Source organism: Cucurbita pepo, chromosome LG20, assembly GCF_002806865.2.
Source record: "Cucurbita pepo subsp. pepo cultivar mu-cu-16 chromosome LG20, ASM280686v2, whole genome shotgun sequence".
Classification (NCBI taxonomy): domain Eukaryota; kingdom Viridiplantae; phylum Streptophyta; class Magnoliopsida; order Cucurbitales; family Cucurbitaceae; genus Cucurbita; species Cucurbita pepo.
Window position 1 is genome coordinate 7,519,726 of NC_036657.1, and position 17,625 is coordinate 7,537,350.

General features: G+C 35.9%; 2 protein-coding genes across 5 annotated transcripts; one reads left to right on the forward strand and one right to left on the reverse strand.

Moving 5' to 3' along the window:
* Positions 1-10,265: 10,265 nt before the first annotated feature.
* Positions 10,266-11,763, reverse strand: LOC111782584. Its single transcript, XM_023663358.1, has one exon. It carries the CDS (start codon positions 11,598-11,600, stop codon positions 10,410-10,412), a length of 1,191 nt encoding a protein of 396 aa, XP_023519126.1. The 5' UTR covers positions 11,601-11,763; the 3' UTR covers positions 10,266-10,409.
* A 2,653-nt stretch (positions 11,764-14,416) lies between these two features.
* LOC111783329 (transcription factor PCL1-like) lies at positions 14,417-17,625 on the forward strand. Of its 4 annotated transcripts, none has more exons than XR_002813349.1 (3): positions 14,417-15,659; positions 17,143-17,329; positions 17,494-17,625. XR_002813349.1 is itself a non-coding variant. In XM_023664258.1 (2 exons), exon 1 carries the CDS (start codon positions 14,644-14,646, stop codon positions 15,640-15,642), a length of 999 nt encoding a protein of 332 aa, XP_023520026.1. In that variant the 5' UTR covers positions 14,417-14,643; the 3' UTR covers positions 15,643-15,659; positions 17,494-17,625. The 4 variants fall into 4 exon arrangements, 1 of the variants encoding a protein (XP_023520026.1); XR_002813350.1 differs by having other exon boundaries at positions 17,171-17,329; XR_002813351.1 differs by having other exon boundaries at positions 17,177-17,329.

Here is a 17,625-nt window from a genome sequence, read left to right on the forward strand (position 1 = left end):
GAGAGAGAGAAAGGTGGTAACTTGCACGTTTTCATTAAAGAAACAATGTCGTTCATATATAAAAAAATAATAATAATAATAAAATAATAACTAAAACTAGGTTCGATAATTACATCTTTATCTCGTTTTAAATTTTAATTAATTAAGTTAAATTATAATAAATAAAAAATGGCAGAGGTGTTCAAAAAAATCTGATGACTCGAAAAACTCGATCAATACAACTTAATTTGTATATTACGAGTTGGGTTATGAATTTATTGCGCCGGGTTACGTTTAAATAAATAAAAACTTTTATAGATTTAAGTTAGTTTTTTTTTTCATTTTTTTTTATTATTTATTTTCAGCTACTCTTACAAATATTTTTTAATTATTGAAAATATATTTTTTAAAAATATATATTAAAATCAAGTTCATCGTTTGACAATAAATAAATAGTTATTTTTAAAAAATTTGAATAAATAGTTATTATTCGTGAATTGAGTTCATTATTTAATAGGATTGTTCGATTCAAATAATTAGGTTGAGTTAAAAAAAATGTTTCAATCTGATCCAACTCAACTCACGAATAATCCTAAAAAACGTTCAACTTTTTTTCATTTCTTTCAAAAATACGCTTATTATTTTAAAAATTGTCTTATTACCCTCTCGACCTTTTAAACGTTTAAAATTAAAAATTAAAAAATAATACAAAAAAAAAACTTAAGATTTCATATAAAAATTGAGACATGAAATAGAAATGATATAACCGTGGTTGTTGAAAAAAACTATGAATTCATGTAAAAAACAACAAAAATGGTGTTTTTTTCATTGGTCTTGATTTATTTTTTGAACATAAATATTTATGTTGTAAAAAAAAAAATTTATTTAATGTCGGTAGATGTACGACACATATTTTAAACTCCGACAAAGGAAAAAAAAACATGTTTTTTTTAGTTATTTCATGCCACAAATAAATTCAAACAGTTAATTATTTAGGTTAATTGTTGTGTGAATAAAATATAAACTGATATTAAAAAAAAAAAAAGTTATTTAAAGAAACTAAGTTATTTTGTATTTCAAATAAATATTGAATTTAATTTTGTGAGGATGATAATAAATGTCGAAGTCACAAGTATTTTTAAAAAATAATAATTTAAAATTTTAAAATTAATTATAGAAATATTAAATTCAATTTTGTGAGGATGACAATAGATGTGGAAGTCACGAGTATTTCTAAAAAAAAAAATATAAAATTTTAAATTAATTAATAATCATTTCACTCATTTTTAAATAAATTAAATTTTTTTATTAGATATTTGATTTTATTGATATTTTTTTATAATGCGTAACAATTCACAGCCTCATGATTCTATAATAGGTTTATAAGAGAGAAATTTTCACACCTTATAAGGAATGTTTCATTTTCCTCCCTGACTAACGTGGGATCTCACAATCCACCCAATTGGGGCCCAACGTCCTCGTTGACACACCACCTAGTGTCTGACTCTGATATCATTTGTAATAGCCATCCCCTACCGCTAACAGATATTATCCGCTTTGACCCGTTACGTAACGAGTCAAAGCAGACAATATTTGTTAGCAGTGGACTTGAGCTGTTACAGATGATATCAGTGTCAGTCATCGTATGATGCAATGCACTCGTTGAAGTAGGACTAGACTTACTCCACAATAAACGCATTTTAAAACTATGAAACTGACGGCGATACGTAGTGAGCTAAAACGGACAATATGTACTAGTGGTAGACTTTGACTATTATAATAAAAACATCGATTGAGTTAATCATATGAATATCAAACTTATAAATATATTAAAATATTTATGAAACGGTTGAGATTTAATTTAAATTTAAAATTCTGGAGATAAGATCAAGATAGTATATTTTTATTAGAAAGAATTTTTTATATCCAAATTGTCGTTGTTACATTCCCCTCGAGTATCACAATTTAATATTTTAATCACATCCAAATCTTATTTAATCTAGTTGAAGAGTATAGTTTGATATTAAATATAAACTATATATTAAATATATCATAAGATAATTACAAAGAACAACCTTATGTTTTGCCTATATTTTAATGTCATTTGCTATTATAATATATGTCATGAACAAGGTGATATTTGAATAATTATTACTTTATTTAATACATTTTTTATGCAACAAACTTTATAATATAAAATTGCGTGATCGTTTCTTTAAAAATCTGATAACCCTAATGACCCGATCAGTTCAATCTAGGGTTATGAACTTATTTTGATTTCATTTTCAAAATTTCGAAAGATTTTATTATTTTTAACAATTGTCAATTTAGAAGACGAAGAACAACTTTGTCTTCTCCTTCACAGCTCGAGTCAATCAGATTAATATTAGAATTTTAAAATGAAATGAAACACTTCGAAAACGACGTTGATTGAAAGTAACAACTGCGTACCTAATTTTAATCAAGACATCAACAACTGTAACATATGGCTTTGCATGGCTCTGATATCATGTTAGACGAACACGACTCTCCACAATGGTATGATGCTGTCCACTTTAAGTGTAAGCTCTTACGGCTTTGCTTTGGACTTCCCAAAAGCCTCGTATCAATGGAGAGTATTCTTTGATTATAAACCCATGATCGACGTGAGATTTTCATCATCGAACAGAAACAATATTAAACACAAATAATTGGGAATTATATTTTTTAAAAAAATTAATAAAAGTTAATAAAAAAATGAAAATATTTACGTTAAATGAAGGCATTAATATGATGTCCATGTCAATTCTCTCGTAAACGAGACGTTTCTTTACAAAGAAAAACCTTAAAAATAACAATACGCAAATTAATAATTTAAAAAATTAATTGCCCAACTTTTTTTATTTTTTAAACCACTTTTGTTCATTAAAAAAAATAAAAAGAAATAGAAAATCCACTCTGACTGAAATTCCGCCACGTCATCAACTCTTACCGATGTGGCTGCAGCAGCCCTTGTGGATTAATTAATTCAATTTTAATCTTTTAAGAATTTCAATTTTATTTTGAACTTTATCTATATTTGATTAATATTATCCGCTTTGATCTGTTACGTATCACCGTTAGCTTTATGTTTTTAAAATACGTCACTTGGGAGAATTTTTCACGCCCTCATAAAAAATGTTTCCTTCCTCTCTTCAACTGATATAAGATCTCACAATCCATCACCATTAGGGTCAGCGTCCTCGTTGGCACACCGCTTAGTGCCTAGTGTCACGGTCATGTTCGTCCAAGGCGTGTTGCCCATGGCCGCATGCTCATGACAAGCCAAACCCTTTATGTCTTTCCATGTTCTAGTGTTTTTCTTCTGTATTTCTAGGGAGTATGACGTTTCGAAAAAATCATGTTTAGGCCTGACAGATATGAAATGCCTCAAAATGTAGTATAGGGGATATGACTAGTTGTCAACTTCTCCCTACCCAAGGTTATATACTGTGGGTCGTTGTGTTACTCTTTTGCTTGATTATATAACGTCTCTTTCAAAAATCTCTCTCTGCCCTCGTTTTCTAAAACCTTCTCTTAAACCGAGGCTAGAGGCTTGGGCATACGTCGCTTGGCCGTAGGCGACGTAAGAACAAATTGGCTTAGCTCACTTGTCATTGGAAAGTGAGTGCTGCACAATCGCAAGTCCGCTGCCATCAAGAGTGCGATTGTGACACCTAGCTCTAATACTATTTGTAACAGCTCAAGCCCACCACTAGTAGATATTGTCCGCTTTGGCTCGTTACGTATTGCCGTTAGCCTCATAGTTTTAAAACGCGTTAGAAGTTTCCACACTCTTTTAAGGAATGCTTCGTTTCTCTCTCCAATGTGGGATCTCAGAATAAAAGGCACCGATCTAGTACAACCCCTATAGTCTTGCAACGCTTACACACCCTCATTTTGACCGCTCCATCTAAAAAAGGCTAAAGTAGCATGAATGAGTATAAAGATACTTAGTACGTAGTTTACTAGTAGCTCTTAATTCATTATGAAATCTTATGTAATTAATTTGTTCGTTTAACGTTCCAAGTTACAAATTCTTCCTACGCTACACCCTAAATTTACCCGATCCACCTAACCTCAACTTAGAGTCCTAGTGAGAAAGTGACAAGTTCTCTTTTCTTAGTCTTGTTTGGACCGTCACTTCTCATCCGTTCGTTCTCAAAGTTTTAAAGTTTCTTGGTTCAATTTTTTACTAGTCCCTTTTGTCGTCGTAATCATCATCTAAACCATTAGACTTTGAAAACGTGCCAAAAATCTTAAAAACAAAACAAGAACGTCAATAAGTGGAGGTAATGATCATAAATTTAATTTTTTTAATAAATATAAAATTAAATAATTATACAACAAACACTAAAAATTAAGATTTTCTTACAAGATATAAGAGGGATTTGGTTAGAAAAAAAATGTGTTTAAAATAATAATTAAAAGTGTATGCTTCCAAGTTTTGCCAATCATTTATATATATATATATATATATATATATATATATATATATATATATATATAGTCAACTGTTTGTATGGTTATGTTTTGATTCGAAAATCTATGGATAAAGACTTAATTTAAAAAGTAAGAAATATAAAATTAAGGAACTCCAAATTGGATTCAGATCTCAGATTTTATTTATATATATAATATATATATATATATATGTATAGGCAGGTTTTTCAACTCTCGTGTTTGTTTTTGTATCTATTTTTCTCTACTTATTTAAGAAAAATTTTGATACTCGATAGAATTGTTTTTTAAAAAGTGATTTCAGTTCCTGAAAAAATTTAATCAAATTTCAACTTTCAGTTATTCGAAGTCCTCTATGAGCTTCTTCCCTCTAAAAAAATTCGAAGTTACTTTGATCTTGAAGGGTTTGGAGTCTTCTCCGAGCTTTCTCGATCCTCTTCTCCTTCTCCTTCTCCTCTCGTCCGCATGAGTCTAATTGTTTTTGGGCTCGATGTAGGCTTTTTGGGCCAAAATTTGGGCTTTTGGATCAATTTTTATAAAAAAAAAACAAAATGGTATACATATACATATATGAAGTATGTATGTATATATGTATGTATTATTTCAAAAAAAAGATGAACAAGTTTAATTGAAGAGAATCTGTATGATCCAAACGAGAGAATAATATGTGTAAGACTGTAAATGTTCTAGCACCATGCCAAATGTGTCTGAAGAAGAAGAGCAAACGTAGCGTCTGGTACTCGAACATTGGCTCGAGGTATTTTCTTTGCCCCTTCTTACCCTGAAAAAACAAGGGCACCTTTCTAATGTGAAATGGTGCTAAAGGTGATAGCAAGTTGGTGTTATGAAATGATACCTAAATCAGACTTTAGTTTGTATTAGGTTAACAAGAATTAGGTAGGTAGGTTGTGAAAATGAAAGAACATAAATGCATATAATGGGGAACTTGATCATGGATTGCTTCCCCAATAACACACTTCCCAACGTCAAAATAACCCATATACAACAACGGTTCAAACCCACCGCTAGTAGATATTGTCTTCTTTGAGTTTTTCCTTTTCGGCTTACCCTCAAGGTTTTTAAAATGCGTTTGTTATGGAGAGGTTTTCACACCTTTATAAAGAGTTTCGTTCTCATCCCCAGCAGATGTGGGATCTCGCAATTCACCCCCTTTGAGACTCAGCGTCCTCACTAACACTCGTTCCCTTCTCCAATCCATGTGGGACACCCCAATCCACCCCCTTCGGGGCCAGCATCCTTGCTGGCACATCGCCTCATGTCCACCCCCTTCGATGGATACCATTTGTAACAGTCCAAGCCCACCGCTAGCAAATATTGTCATCTTTGGGCTTTCTCTTTCAAACTTCTACTCAAGGTTTTTAAAACGTGTATGCTAGGGAGAGGTTTCTACACTTTTATAAAGAATGTTTCGTTCTTCTCTCCAACCGACGTGGGATGTCACATTTGAGCACAATATTAGGGGCAGAAAGACTAACAAGTATCTCCTACAACAACCATACACAATATTTCACGTCTCCAAATTGAAGCTTTCCCAAAGAAACATGATACAACCTATCAAAGAGTGAATTTTTGGGCTCACATCAAAAGTTCAGCAAGCTTACGAGTTATGGCTTATCGGCAGAACTTCTTTCTGCTTTTCACCTTAAGGAAAGAGTGAAAGTTTGAGCTAAGTATGAACAGATGCTAAAAGCCTCGATCTATCTTACTTGTACAATGAAGAATAGTTCCTTCAAGTAAAAGTTAGCATTAGTTTCGAATAGGACAAATCTAGAGGTAAAGGGCTATCAAATTATTTTGTAATACACACAACTACAAGCATGTGACTAATAAGAGATAAAAATGTGGGACACAAGGAACTTCCGATCAGAAAAATGAAAGAACATACAAGGCAAACTCACAAAAAGAAGAGTCAAACACTAACTAAAGAAATAAACATTACACCGAGAGGACCAAACCGAGCTCGTAACTACAAAAAGGTCAAGTAATAGATGGCCATAAGGTCTCTCTACTTCTAAGTCAAATCCCTTAGAAATAGTGTGATATCCCACGTTGGTTGGGAAGGAGAACAAAAACACCCTTTATAAGGGTGTGGAAACCTTTCCCTAGTATACGCGTTTTAAAGCCTTGAGGGGAAGCCCGAAACAGGATGCCCAAATAAGACAATATCTACCAGCGGTGGGCTTGGGCCGTTAAATAGGCTTGCCACACCGCCTCCTGCAAAGAATGCATCATTGCAGACCCAACACAACAAAATACAGACTTAAGTTCTAATTCTTCTTTGCAAAACCTGTCACCAAATAATTTGACCTCCTTGAAAATTTTAATCTTCCATGAAGAGGAACAGGCAAAGGCATCGGAATGAAATAGGGTTACATAAAATATGAAAGAAAGAAGAACACGAGAACCCCCCGAAGTAATAGGAGTTCAGACTCCAACGTCTCGTCTCCGCAGGCTGAACGTTTTAAAGGACAAAAAACTAAGTGAATGATCTACTCGACAAAGGCCGACAAAAAACCAAGGAAAGGGGGTTAGAAGAAGGCAGAATAGAAGACACTGAATGAAGCTTCTTCTTGAAAAGGTGATAAGATGAGGAAATAAAGCACGAAGTGGGGAGTCACCAACCCACTAATCCTCCCAAAAGTAAGCCTTAGAGTCCTTTACATCCAGACATTCCACAAATGGAGAGAACATAGGGAGACTTGAAGAGATAACTAACCAAAGGTTTCTACTCAACCCCTTAAGACCATGCTTTGGTGGTACTACCATGATTGTTGCATTTCTAATGGCTAAGCACACAGATACCCATTGGAATTCACGGAGGCATGCCTAGAATTTCTTGGGCAGTCTACTTAGACATCACCAAAATAGAACACAATCTTATTCAAATACTTTTTTCATATAAAAATATATACATAGGTCTAATTCAACTTCCAAGGAAAATAGAAGTATATTATTCAACATGCTTGAATGAAGCCCCATTAGAGCCACAGAGCTCAATTGTGTATTAGGGTTGTTTGAGCCTCGGACATGGCCTATACGAAAGGACATGAAGTCCATTAAAGATCTAGAAAGGGTGATTCCATTGGCAAGGGCAAGAATACGTTTCTCTCAAGGGAAAAAAAATACAAAAAACTAGACCAATTATGGGTATGAATATGATAGGCTTCCACTGAAGAGCGTTTGGGGTCAAACGAGGGGCTGAGGCAGTAATGTGAACTGGGATTTAAGTAGTTGTTATGGAGGTAAGACATCATTAGTTGTTAATCTGATTATTTTTGGTATTTATGCAATTATACATAGACGAGCGATGGAAAGAGAAGGGTAGCGTTTCAGCCATATTTTGTTAGTGAGTGATTAAGAGAGATTAGGAAGCTCTCAAATTCTCCCTTTCTCCTTCGTAATCTCTCTCTGACTATGAATACCGAAAGTGAGTTCTATCAGAGAACAGTGAGATACAAACTTATAATATTTTGGGTCACAAGATGGTCGAGTTAGAGACTTTTCTTTTAAATTGAGGCATATTTTAGAGCTGGAAAGCTTCTACCAAGTGAGCAAGTGAAAACAATAAGTGTCTACTTGAGGGGTGATGCAAAGTCATGGTTTCCATCAGAGCAACATGGCATACCATGTATGGGAAAGCTGAGTAGATTCTTGGGATACATTGTTCAAGAGAGTAATTTTCTCGGAAGTGGCAATCCAAAAGAGCTAGCTCAAGAGGAATCAAGAGGAATCTGCTACAAATAAAGTCCATAAAGGAACTACACAAGGGGAGGGATACTATAAATCATCGAACGGCTTCATGCTAAACGGCAGCGAAGCACATGAATTGCTAAAGAACTTCTAGAAGAATAGTAGAGCGGTGCGGGACTAACAGCTTCCAAGACAACTGGGTTTCTATATGATAAGTTTTATCCTGAAAGAACATTCTTGACTCGTCTAATATGAAGCCTTAAGAAATTCGAATAGCAACTATTTCATTAGTGAGTTTGCAAGATGTGAATCTGCGAAGGGACAGTTTATTAAACTGGATGTTGTAACATCAAAGAGGGGTTGTTGGAGATAAGTTCCAAGGAAAGATTTGGTTTCTGATGACTTAGCCAAATGGAGTCTAGCGGGTCAACATCAGTCGGTTAAGTCACGGAAAAGCTTCTCACCTTATGCTTTCTATGTGGCCATTGAATAGAAGAGAGTTCTGTAATGGTCCAATTGTTCCAATGTTTTTGGTTATTCCGATATTCAAATTGCTTATTTGAAGGCTTTGGTTTATTTACACGTTTTAAGAATACAACTTCAGTCCTAAATTCTAGTTCTTGCTCTTCACTTGTTTTCTCTGTTGTTTATTTGAGAACATACATTGCTCTAGTAAATTCAACTCCGAGGATTAGGAGAACTACCAAGGAACATATATAGCTTTTTACGGCTGGGAGGATTACCGAGTACATATATACAATATATCTAAATGCATGGATACAAATACAGAGACAAATAGTACACTCATTTAGATATATACAGCAGCTAACAAGAAATTCTTGCAAATAGGACAACTTGCTAGCTTCTACACCGTCATTTCTAGGTTACTGAATATAACAGCCCAAGCCCACCGCTAGCAGATATTTTCCTCTTTGGGTTTTCCCCTTCGGGCTTCCCCTCAAGGTTTTTAAAAAGCGTCTGCAAGGGAGAGGTTTCCACACCCTTATAAAGAATATTTCATTCTCCTCTCCAAACGATGTGAGATATCACAATCCACCCACTTTAGGCCCAGCGTCCTCGCGAACACTCGTTCCCCTCTGCAATTGATGTGGGATCTCACAATCTACCCCCCTTCGAGGCTCAACGTCCTAGCTGACACACCACCTAGTGTCTGCCTCTAATACCATTTGTAACAGCCCAAGTCCACCACTAGCAAATATTATCCTCTTTGGGATTCCCCTCGAGGTTTTTAGAACGCGTCTACAAGGGAAAGGTTTCCACACCCTTATAAAGAATGTTTCGTTCTCCTCTCCAAACGATGTGAGATCTCACAATCCAACCTCTTCGGGGCCTAGGGTCCTCGCTGACACTCATTCCCCTCTCCAATCGATGTGGGATCTCACAATCCATCCCCTTTCGGGGCCCAGCGTCCTCGCTGGCACACCACCCAGTGTCTGGCATTGTAACAATTCAAGCCCACCGCTAGTAAATTTTTTCCTCTTTGGGCTTTCCCTTTCGGGCTTTCCCTCAAGGTTTTTAAAACGCGTCTATTAGGGAGAAGTTTCCACACTCTTATAAAGAATGTTTCATTCTCCTCTCCAAACGATGTGAGATCTCACAATCCACCCCCCTTCAGGGCCAGCGTCCTCGCTGACACTTGTTCCCCTCTCCAATCGATGTGGGATCTCACACTAAATATGTTGAACTCTTCTCAAACAATTTCAGAAAAATATGAAAATATAACTAGCCAAACCTCAAATCAAATGCAGCACTAGTTTTTTACCAAATGATACAAAATATTAATGAGGCCATTGTCAGATAAGCTCTGGAAGGAAATAACTCAATACCATACATTGATGATTAGTACACTAAAGTAAGATGCTATCAGGAGAAATAATCCTTGCATATAAGATTTTCAAACTTTTCATCAAGAAAATAACATATTCAACGTGATGACGTTAGCATGAGATCTAAGCATGATATATGCTACCATGAAAGCCAATGTTCCTTTTACAAGAGCATAATCGAATCATAGTATTAAACAGGCCGGTGTAATAATTGAGCGGAGGAGGGGGGGAAGGGAAGGCACCATGAGATGATTTAATTCAAATTTCTATCCTGGCAGGATAAACAATAATGCATTTCATTCATACAACGTTCACTTTTCAAACCTAAATCAAGCTCAGATGTAAAATTTGAAATTCAACCGTAAATACTTATGAACTATGATGGCAAGTAAACTAATAAACAAACGGAATAAACTTGTACCTAACTTTGTTTGCATATTCTACATACCCCTCTCCAAAAGTTTCAACCATCAAAGCTTCTTCTGCTTTTGCTTTCTGGCCATAGTATAGTGAGCAAACTGCTACTATGAAAAGCAGGCTACCAGGCGCGCGAAGGGCAGCGCAGTAAGTGGCGAAAAGGAGCATTGTGGATGCATATATAGGATGGCGAACCCACCGGTAGGGTCCAAACTGCACGACAGCGGTAGGCACCACGACCTTTTCCGAGTACTTTGCAAGATACAATGAGGAATTGTAGTGAGTTAGAAGAGTTATCAGTATCAAAATCCAAATGCCCACATTGCTCCACCCGCCTGGAACTTGATGAAGCTCTGGTCCTTCAAATGCAGCAAGCCAATGTCCAACCATGATACCCACAGAGAACAGTAAGCGATGCAAATTCGGCATGTTCACATCCCATTTGGGATCATGAGGACGAACAAAGTAATCCCCATATAACCTTTTTCGAATGCTAACATTGAAGAAAAAGAAATAGTGATACACAAAGAAGAACACGAAAGGCCATCCTTCAAGGAATCCATTGAAATAGGCAGGCGGGACAAGGGTGAGCCAAGTGAATAAGGAAGTAACAATAGAAAGTTGCTCGAATATGTTGGCTTCGCCAATTAGGTGCTTTCTCAAGCAGTATAATCCGTAGGCGGCCGTCGCAAAAGCCACAATCCAGGGCCAGAACAACCAAGTCCAGCTGAAATACATCCAGAAGAAGGGATTGAAAAACAAATTCAAAGTCGATTTTACAGCTGCAATTGAAATCGCTAGCACCCCAGACCACTTAACGACATCAAAAGGGGTTGTTCGAGAAAGGGTACCTTGCAGTGAATCAAACGAGAAAAATTCGAAGGGTTTAAGAAATGGGTTCGGGGATTTTGAGCTAACTGCATCAGAAGATGAGCACTTGGGCTGGATTCTCATCGTTCTCGAGAAAAACAAGGTAGGAGGCGAATTAGTAGAACCATTCGGACGAGTTATCGATGGAGAAAACCTTAGGTGAAAGGGGGAATTGAAAACCATCAAACGGGACTTCACCTGTTTGTCGAAATGCCTGAATGGAATTTGGTGCCTATCGACCACAGATAGACCGCGGACATTGGTTGAGGAGTGAAAGCACACGGATGAGGCGGCCATTGTTGCAGAGGGAAGAAGGAAAGAGAGTTATTGGGTCATGGAAAGTTGAGCAACATCACCACTGGTTATAGAGAAGAAGAGAGTGGGAATGGCGAAGCGACTAGCAACAGCGGTGGGATAAATTGGCTATCGCACTTGGGTTCGGAAGAGTCCAAGCCCAAAACCTGAATTGAAAAGGGACAAGGGTTGAAATTGAAGACCACCTCGATTAAAAGGGGAGCAAAAACATTTTAGATAAGGGTGTTAAAGTGATGAGTTTTGATGGCTATGCGGTCCGTTAATAATATTTGATGGCTTGATCTATTACAACTCTTGTATTGTACGGGTTGAAATTGGAGATCTCACATTAGTTGAAAAGAGGATCGAAACATTTTCGACAAGTGTGCTAGTAGCTAGTAGATTCGTTTTAAAACTGTGAGACTGATTGTTATACGTACAGGCCAAATGTGATAATATTTGCTAGTGGTGAGTTTGGAGCTATTACAACTCTCGTATTGCACGAGTTGAATTTGGAGATCCCATATCAATTGAGAGGGGAGCGAAACATTTCCGACAAGGGTGTCATCATACGCGTTTAAAACCATGAGGTTGACGGCTATACGCAACGGGCCAAACCTGATAATATTTGCTAGTGGTGGGCTTGAGACTGTTACAACTCTTGTACTGCACGAGTTGAAATCGGAGATTTCACATCGGTTGAAAAGGGGAGCGAAACATTTCCAACAAATAGTGCTAGCATACTCGTTTTTAAATTGTGAAGCTGACAACTATACGTAACGAACCAAAGCTGACAATATTTGCTAGTGGTGGGCTTGGACTGTAACAAATGATATCAGTGCCAGAAAACGGGAGATGTGTCAGCATTGACCTAACCTACAAGAAGTGTGGATTGTGAGATCCCACATTGGTTGGAGAGGGAAACAAAACCTTCCGAATAAGGGTGTGGAAACCTAACGGACCAAAATGGACAATATTTGCTAGCCGCGAGCTTGGACTCAGGTGTGACCTACCTGAACTATAGTCAATCTTTAATTTAACCCTCTTTTATTTTTTCATTAAAAAAATATTTTTAGTTCACATCTTTTTTTTAATTTTATTTTATTCTAGTCCGTATACTTTTAAATATATAATTATTTTTTAAAAATTAATAATCATAAGTACAATAACACATATTTTTAAAAATCGTAAAAAAATAAATAAATAATTTTGTTCGTCAGAAAAAACTATCCAATAAAATAATCCGTCGAATATTTTTAAAATTTATTTTTAAGAATAGTTTTTTTTTTAACAAAATTGATTTTTTTTTGGTAATATCACATGAATATTTAAGAAGAACTCGCAATAAAATATATTTTTAATTACAATTTGTGAATAATTAATTAAAAGTCAACTTAAGTGATGAAATATCAATTTGTTGTCACATCCTTACTCTATTAACTAAACAAAAATTCTCTATTTAAATATATATATTTTTAAATTTTGATCTAAATTCAATAAATTTGAATTTGACCTTAGTTTTATGGGTCACAGGACTTATTAAAATAGGTCGTCACTAATATTATAAATACAAAAAAAAAACATTTAAAAAAAGTAAAAGAAAAGAAAAAACATGTTTTTCATAATAAAAAAAACCATATTACAGACTTAGGATAAAATGTTTGACATGCTACATTAATAAAATATCTGTTTTTTTTAACTAAAAAATACCCATAAAATTGTTAATATTTATTTATTTATTTATTTTCTACGTTATCTCTCCGTCCGTACTGTAAGGCCCAAACTCGTCGCCGCCGTTTGTGCGGCCGTCAACAATATTCCGTCCAACTTAACGGGCGTCAACAAAATTCGTTTTAAGTTTTTGTTAGGGAAATTAAATAATTGTATTTAAATAGGAAATATTATCAGACTTTCTTATTAAAGTATTTTTAATAATTTTATTACATTATTTAACTTTAAAGAAATTATTAAAATAATTTTAACTAATTAAATTTTCATTCATCTCCCTTAAATTTTTTTGTTTTTAAATTTATTTCATAAATAAATCTTAATAACTATATTCAAATAAATGATTTTAGTAAAATTATTTAAATTTTAATTGTAAATATTAAATACAACTTATATTTTAAAATTTTAAATAAATTATATTAAAGTGAAATAAATTATATTAAATTATATTAAATTATTGATAAAAAAATTTAAAAATGTATGTATAAAATAATTATTAATTATAGTTTATTATTAATAATTATTATTATAATTTAAATCAATATTATAATTCACCATATAAATACATCTAATTGGAAAAATAATTACCTTCCCAAAACGCCCCTTAATTCTTATTAAAATATTAAATTAAAAAGGAAAAATTCAAAAGTCGGTGTAACAATATAAATCCGGGTAATGACTTAACTACCCTAAAAGATCTCGCCCGCTTTGCTTACATGTAACCTCCCAGCGAATCACGCGCGGTTTAAGGATCGTAAAGGGAAGGGTATTTCCGTAATTTCGCAGAATCAAATGGAACTCTCATAACCACGTCACTACTTCGAATTCTAATCATGCAGTCACGATATTACTGGTCGGTGACACAAGGAAGGACACGTGGAGCGAAGTGAAAGCGAGTAGAGGGAAAAGTGTAAGTAAGAGCGAGTGGGAATTGAGGGGAAGATATTTGGCGGATCAAAAATATCTGGGTAAGTCGTCCACGTTGGCAAAGGGAATAGGCCGATCTGGAAGCGGATATTGCACTTTTTTGGCCTTTCCCGTAAATAAAAAAAAATTAAAATTAAAATTATTAATTTTCCTCTGGAAATATCTAAAAACGAATTGGTTTTCTTCTTCGTTGCTTCGATTTCTTCTTCGATTTCGTTCTTGTTGCTTCTTTTCTTGGGCTCTCTCGCCGGAATTTTCTCGACGGCGATCGTAACTGCCGCTAATTCGAATCCCTAAACTCTCGGAGGAATTAGGTTTTTATTGTTTGGTTTTGATTTAGTCTTGCTCTTGAGTTGAAAAGAGGAACCAGCCCTAGGTTTTGGAGTGGAGGATGGGACCGGAGGTGAAGGTCGGCGATGATAGCGGTGGTGGTGACGATGAAAACGGTGCTCATGAGGGGCGGGTACTTGAGTGGGAGGTAGGTTTGCCAGAAGCCGACGATCTAACTCCTCTGTCTCAGATGTTGATACCGCCGGAGCTTGCATCGGCATTCAGTATATCGACAGGGCCGTGTCGGACGTTGATGGATGTTAATCGAGCATCGCAGGATACGCTATCGAATCTTCGTGGATTTCAATCGCATGCGTTTTCGTCGAATAATTTCAAGTCGTTTAATGATGACCAGACTCGGGATCATGATACGATGGTGGTTGAAGGAGATGAGACGACGGAGAGAGATGCGGGTTCGGATTCTAGGAAATTGAGGAAGGTTGATTGTGTGGAGGAGGCTGATTCTGCTCTTCGGATGGATAACTCGATGGATGATCCGTCCGCTCGGGCCTCGAAGAGACCGAGGCTTGTTTGGACGCCGCAATTACACAAGCGATTTGTGGATGTTGTTGCTCGTCTTGGAATTAAGAACGCGGTTCCCAAAACTATTATGCAGTTGATGAACGTGGAGGGATTGACTCGGGAGAATGTTGCGAGCCATCTTCAGAAATACAGGCTTTACTTGAAGAGGATGCAGGGATCTTCCCACGAGGGCCCGTCGTCGCCGGACCGGATTTTCGCGTCCACGCCTGTACCGCAGACCTTGCACGAGTCTGCCAGCAGTGGGCATGCCAGTGGAAATGGGCATTTGCCAGTTCCGACTCCGATGCCGTATGGACCGCCGATGATGCCCATGCCCATGCTTGGCATGGCAGTGTCTGGTCATGCTCACAGTTATATGGGTATGCCTGTCGCTCACCCGGGAAGCGCACAGGGATACCATAGCTTTGAAACGCATCCTTACAATATGATGCATCAGAGAGATTGGTCGGGGAACAAATACGGCTCGATCGTGCCTTACCCTCATCCGCATGTACCTCCTAGTAGTAATGATAAGTGAATTCCGCAGATTTTCAGGTTGGCTGCTTGATCTTACTGAGTTTTTCCTATACCTTGTTAATGAGTGATATAATTATGTTTTACTGGAGCGATAGTACGGCTTTGGTATCTGGGAATTATTTCATATTATTGATTTAATAGAATTCATTTTACTTTGGCAGCATTGTTAGGAATCTATCCCAATAATATTTGTCCTAAATCTGTTCTTCATTGTTTCTAAAACTGGATTCTGCAAGTGCTGCTTGTGTCTCTAATGAACGGTGTTAAGAATCACGAACCTCCACAATAGTATGATATTACCACTTTGAGCATATGCTCTCATGACTATTCTTTTGGTTTCCCAAAAGGCCTCATACGAATAGATATCGTATTACTTACTTATAAACCTATGATGAACCCCAAAATGCCGCATACCATGAGTCTTTGAGTCTGGATTTGGAGAGGATGGTGTGTTAGTCAGTGGACTTCTCGAACTTAACAACAAATTCTACTTCAGACACGTGAAATGGTGAACCCCATATAAAATTAAGCTTTGTAAAGCAGTATTATTGAGTTTGTTGAAACTTGAAAGCTTTCTTTTTGTCTAAATATATTTAGTAAGACAATAATTTATGGCTTGTTCATGGCTTTTAGGGGCTATTCTGACTTTTAAGAACTGTTCCCAATAACTGTAGTTAGATGACTAGTAAGAAGTAAGAACAAGTTTATTTTGTATTTATGATTTTGGATGGAAGAACATCAGTTAGTTAATCTAAGAAACTGGACATCTGTTACTATGAGTTAACTAAAAAGAAAACATAGAAAAAGAAAAAAAAAGACTTCCAAAAAACATTTCCCATAAAGATGTCTAAACTGAGTTTTTGTTCTAATAAAGCAAAAACGTTCTTTTGGTCTCAAATGGCTTTCAAACAGCGCCTTGTTACCTTCTTTAGTTGAACCACTGCGTGATTACTTCACTCTTCAGCTTCTGATTCCTCCCTATGCTGTCCTGCTCGTTTAGATAAGATTTTTTGTTCTTCACTGTGTAGTCTCCAATCTAAGATTTCCCTTCATCATGGAGAAATCTAAGCGTTTAATACGTATTTTTTGTTTGTTTCTTGCTGAAATTAGGCTTCCACCTGCAAGTTGTTCTGCCACAATAACCATACTTCGATTTATGGCTCGACATTGTTGCCAAAATTTGTATAGATATTTATTGATTGCTTTCATTTAATCTTGCTTCCTTATGTAATGACTAAGTGGATATTTGAACTGTTCATATTATGTCCTATGCATATTCATATAATCTCCTCTTCTTTTTGAGTGCATGCATCCAGTGGAACAGCGGGATTCGAACATTTTTAGTCAATCCAGTGCTCTTTGAATGTTAAGAAAATTATGTTTATAAGACTAAGTTGTTATGATGCAAGGAGATGCAAGAAATTGCAACCTGCTTGACCTTATACTAAAGAGTTTTTTCTTTTACAATCTGCTGTGCTTTTAAACCAACTGCATCATTCAGGTGTGATCTAAGATGCATGACACTGTAGTTACAGGAGAGGCAAGAGATAGCCTAATCTCTCATCACATTGAAAAACTTCCCCATCACCTCTGGTGGATTATAGAAGGATCAAAGGGCACGCCGAATGATCCTTGTCAATGGAATGGATATGTGTGTTGTGATTCTCTCCTTAGGATGACATGAAAAGGTTAATTTTCCTTTGAATGAATGTCTGCTGGGTTATTCTCTTGAATTTAGGCTCAGTTTCATATGCAAAGATCTTTTATGAGTCTTTCTATTTGGTTAAATTGGTTCAACCTTGTCTACTGATTGATGACTACCTCAACTTTATGATTTGCATGCCACTTGCAGATGTCACTCTGGAAGGAAAGAGCGGTGACCAGATTGATCATACGCACATGAGCAACATGTACTTAAACATTTCATGCAATTATATTGTTGTGTTGTCCATCAGTAAGTCAACAATTCCCCCATTATTATATA

What these genes read in the sequence shown, in the direction of transcription:
- LOC111782584 (XM_023663358.1), bottom strand. Translation starts at nt 11,600, where the DNA reads ATGGCCGCCTCATCCGTGTGCTTTCACTCCTCAACCAATGTCCGCGGT.
- LOC111783329 (XM_023664258.1), top strand. Translation starts at nt 14,644, where the DNA reads ATGGGACCGGAGGTGAAGGTCGGCGATGATAGCGGTGGTGGTGACGAT.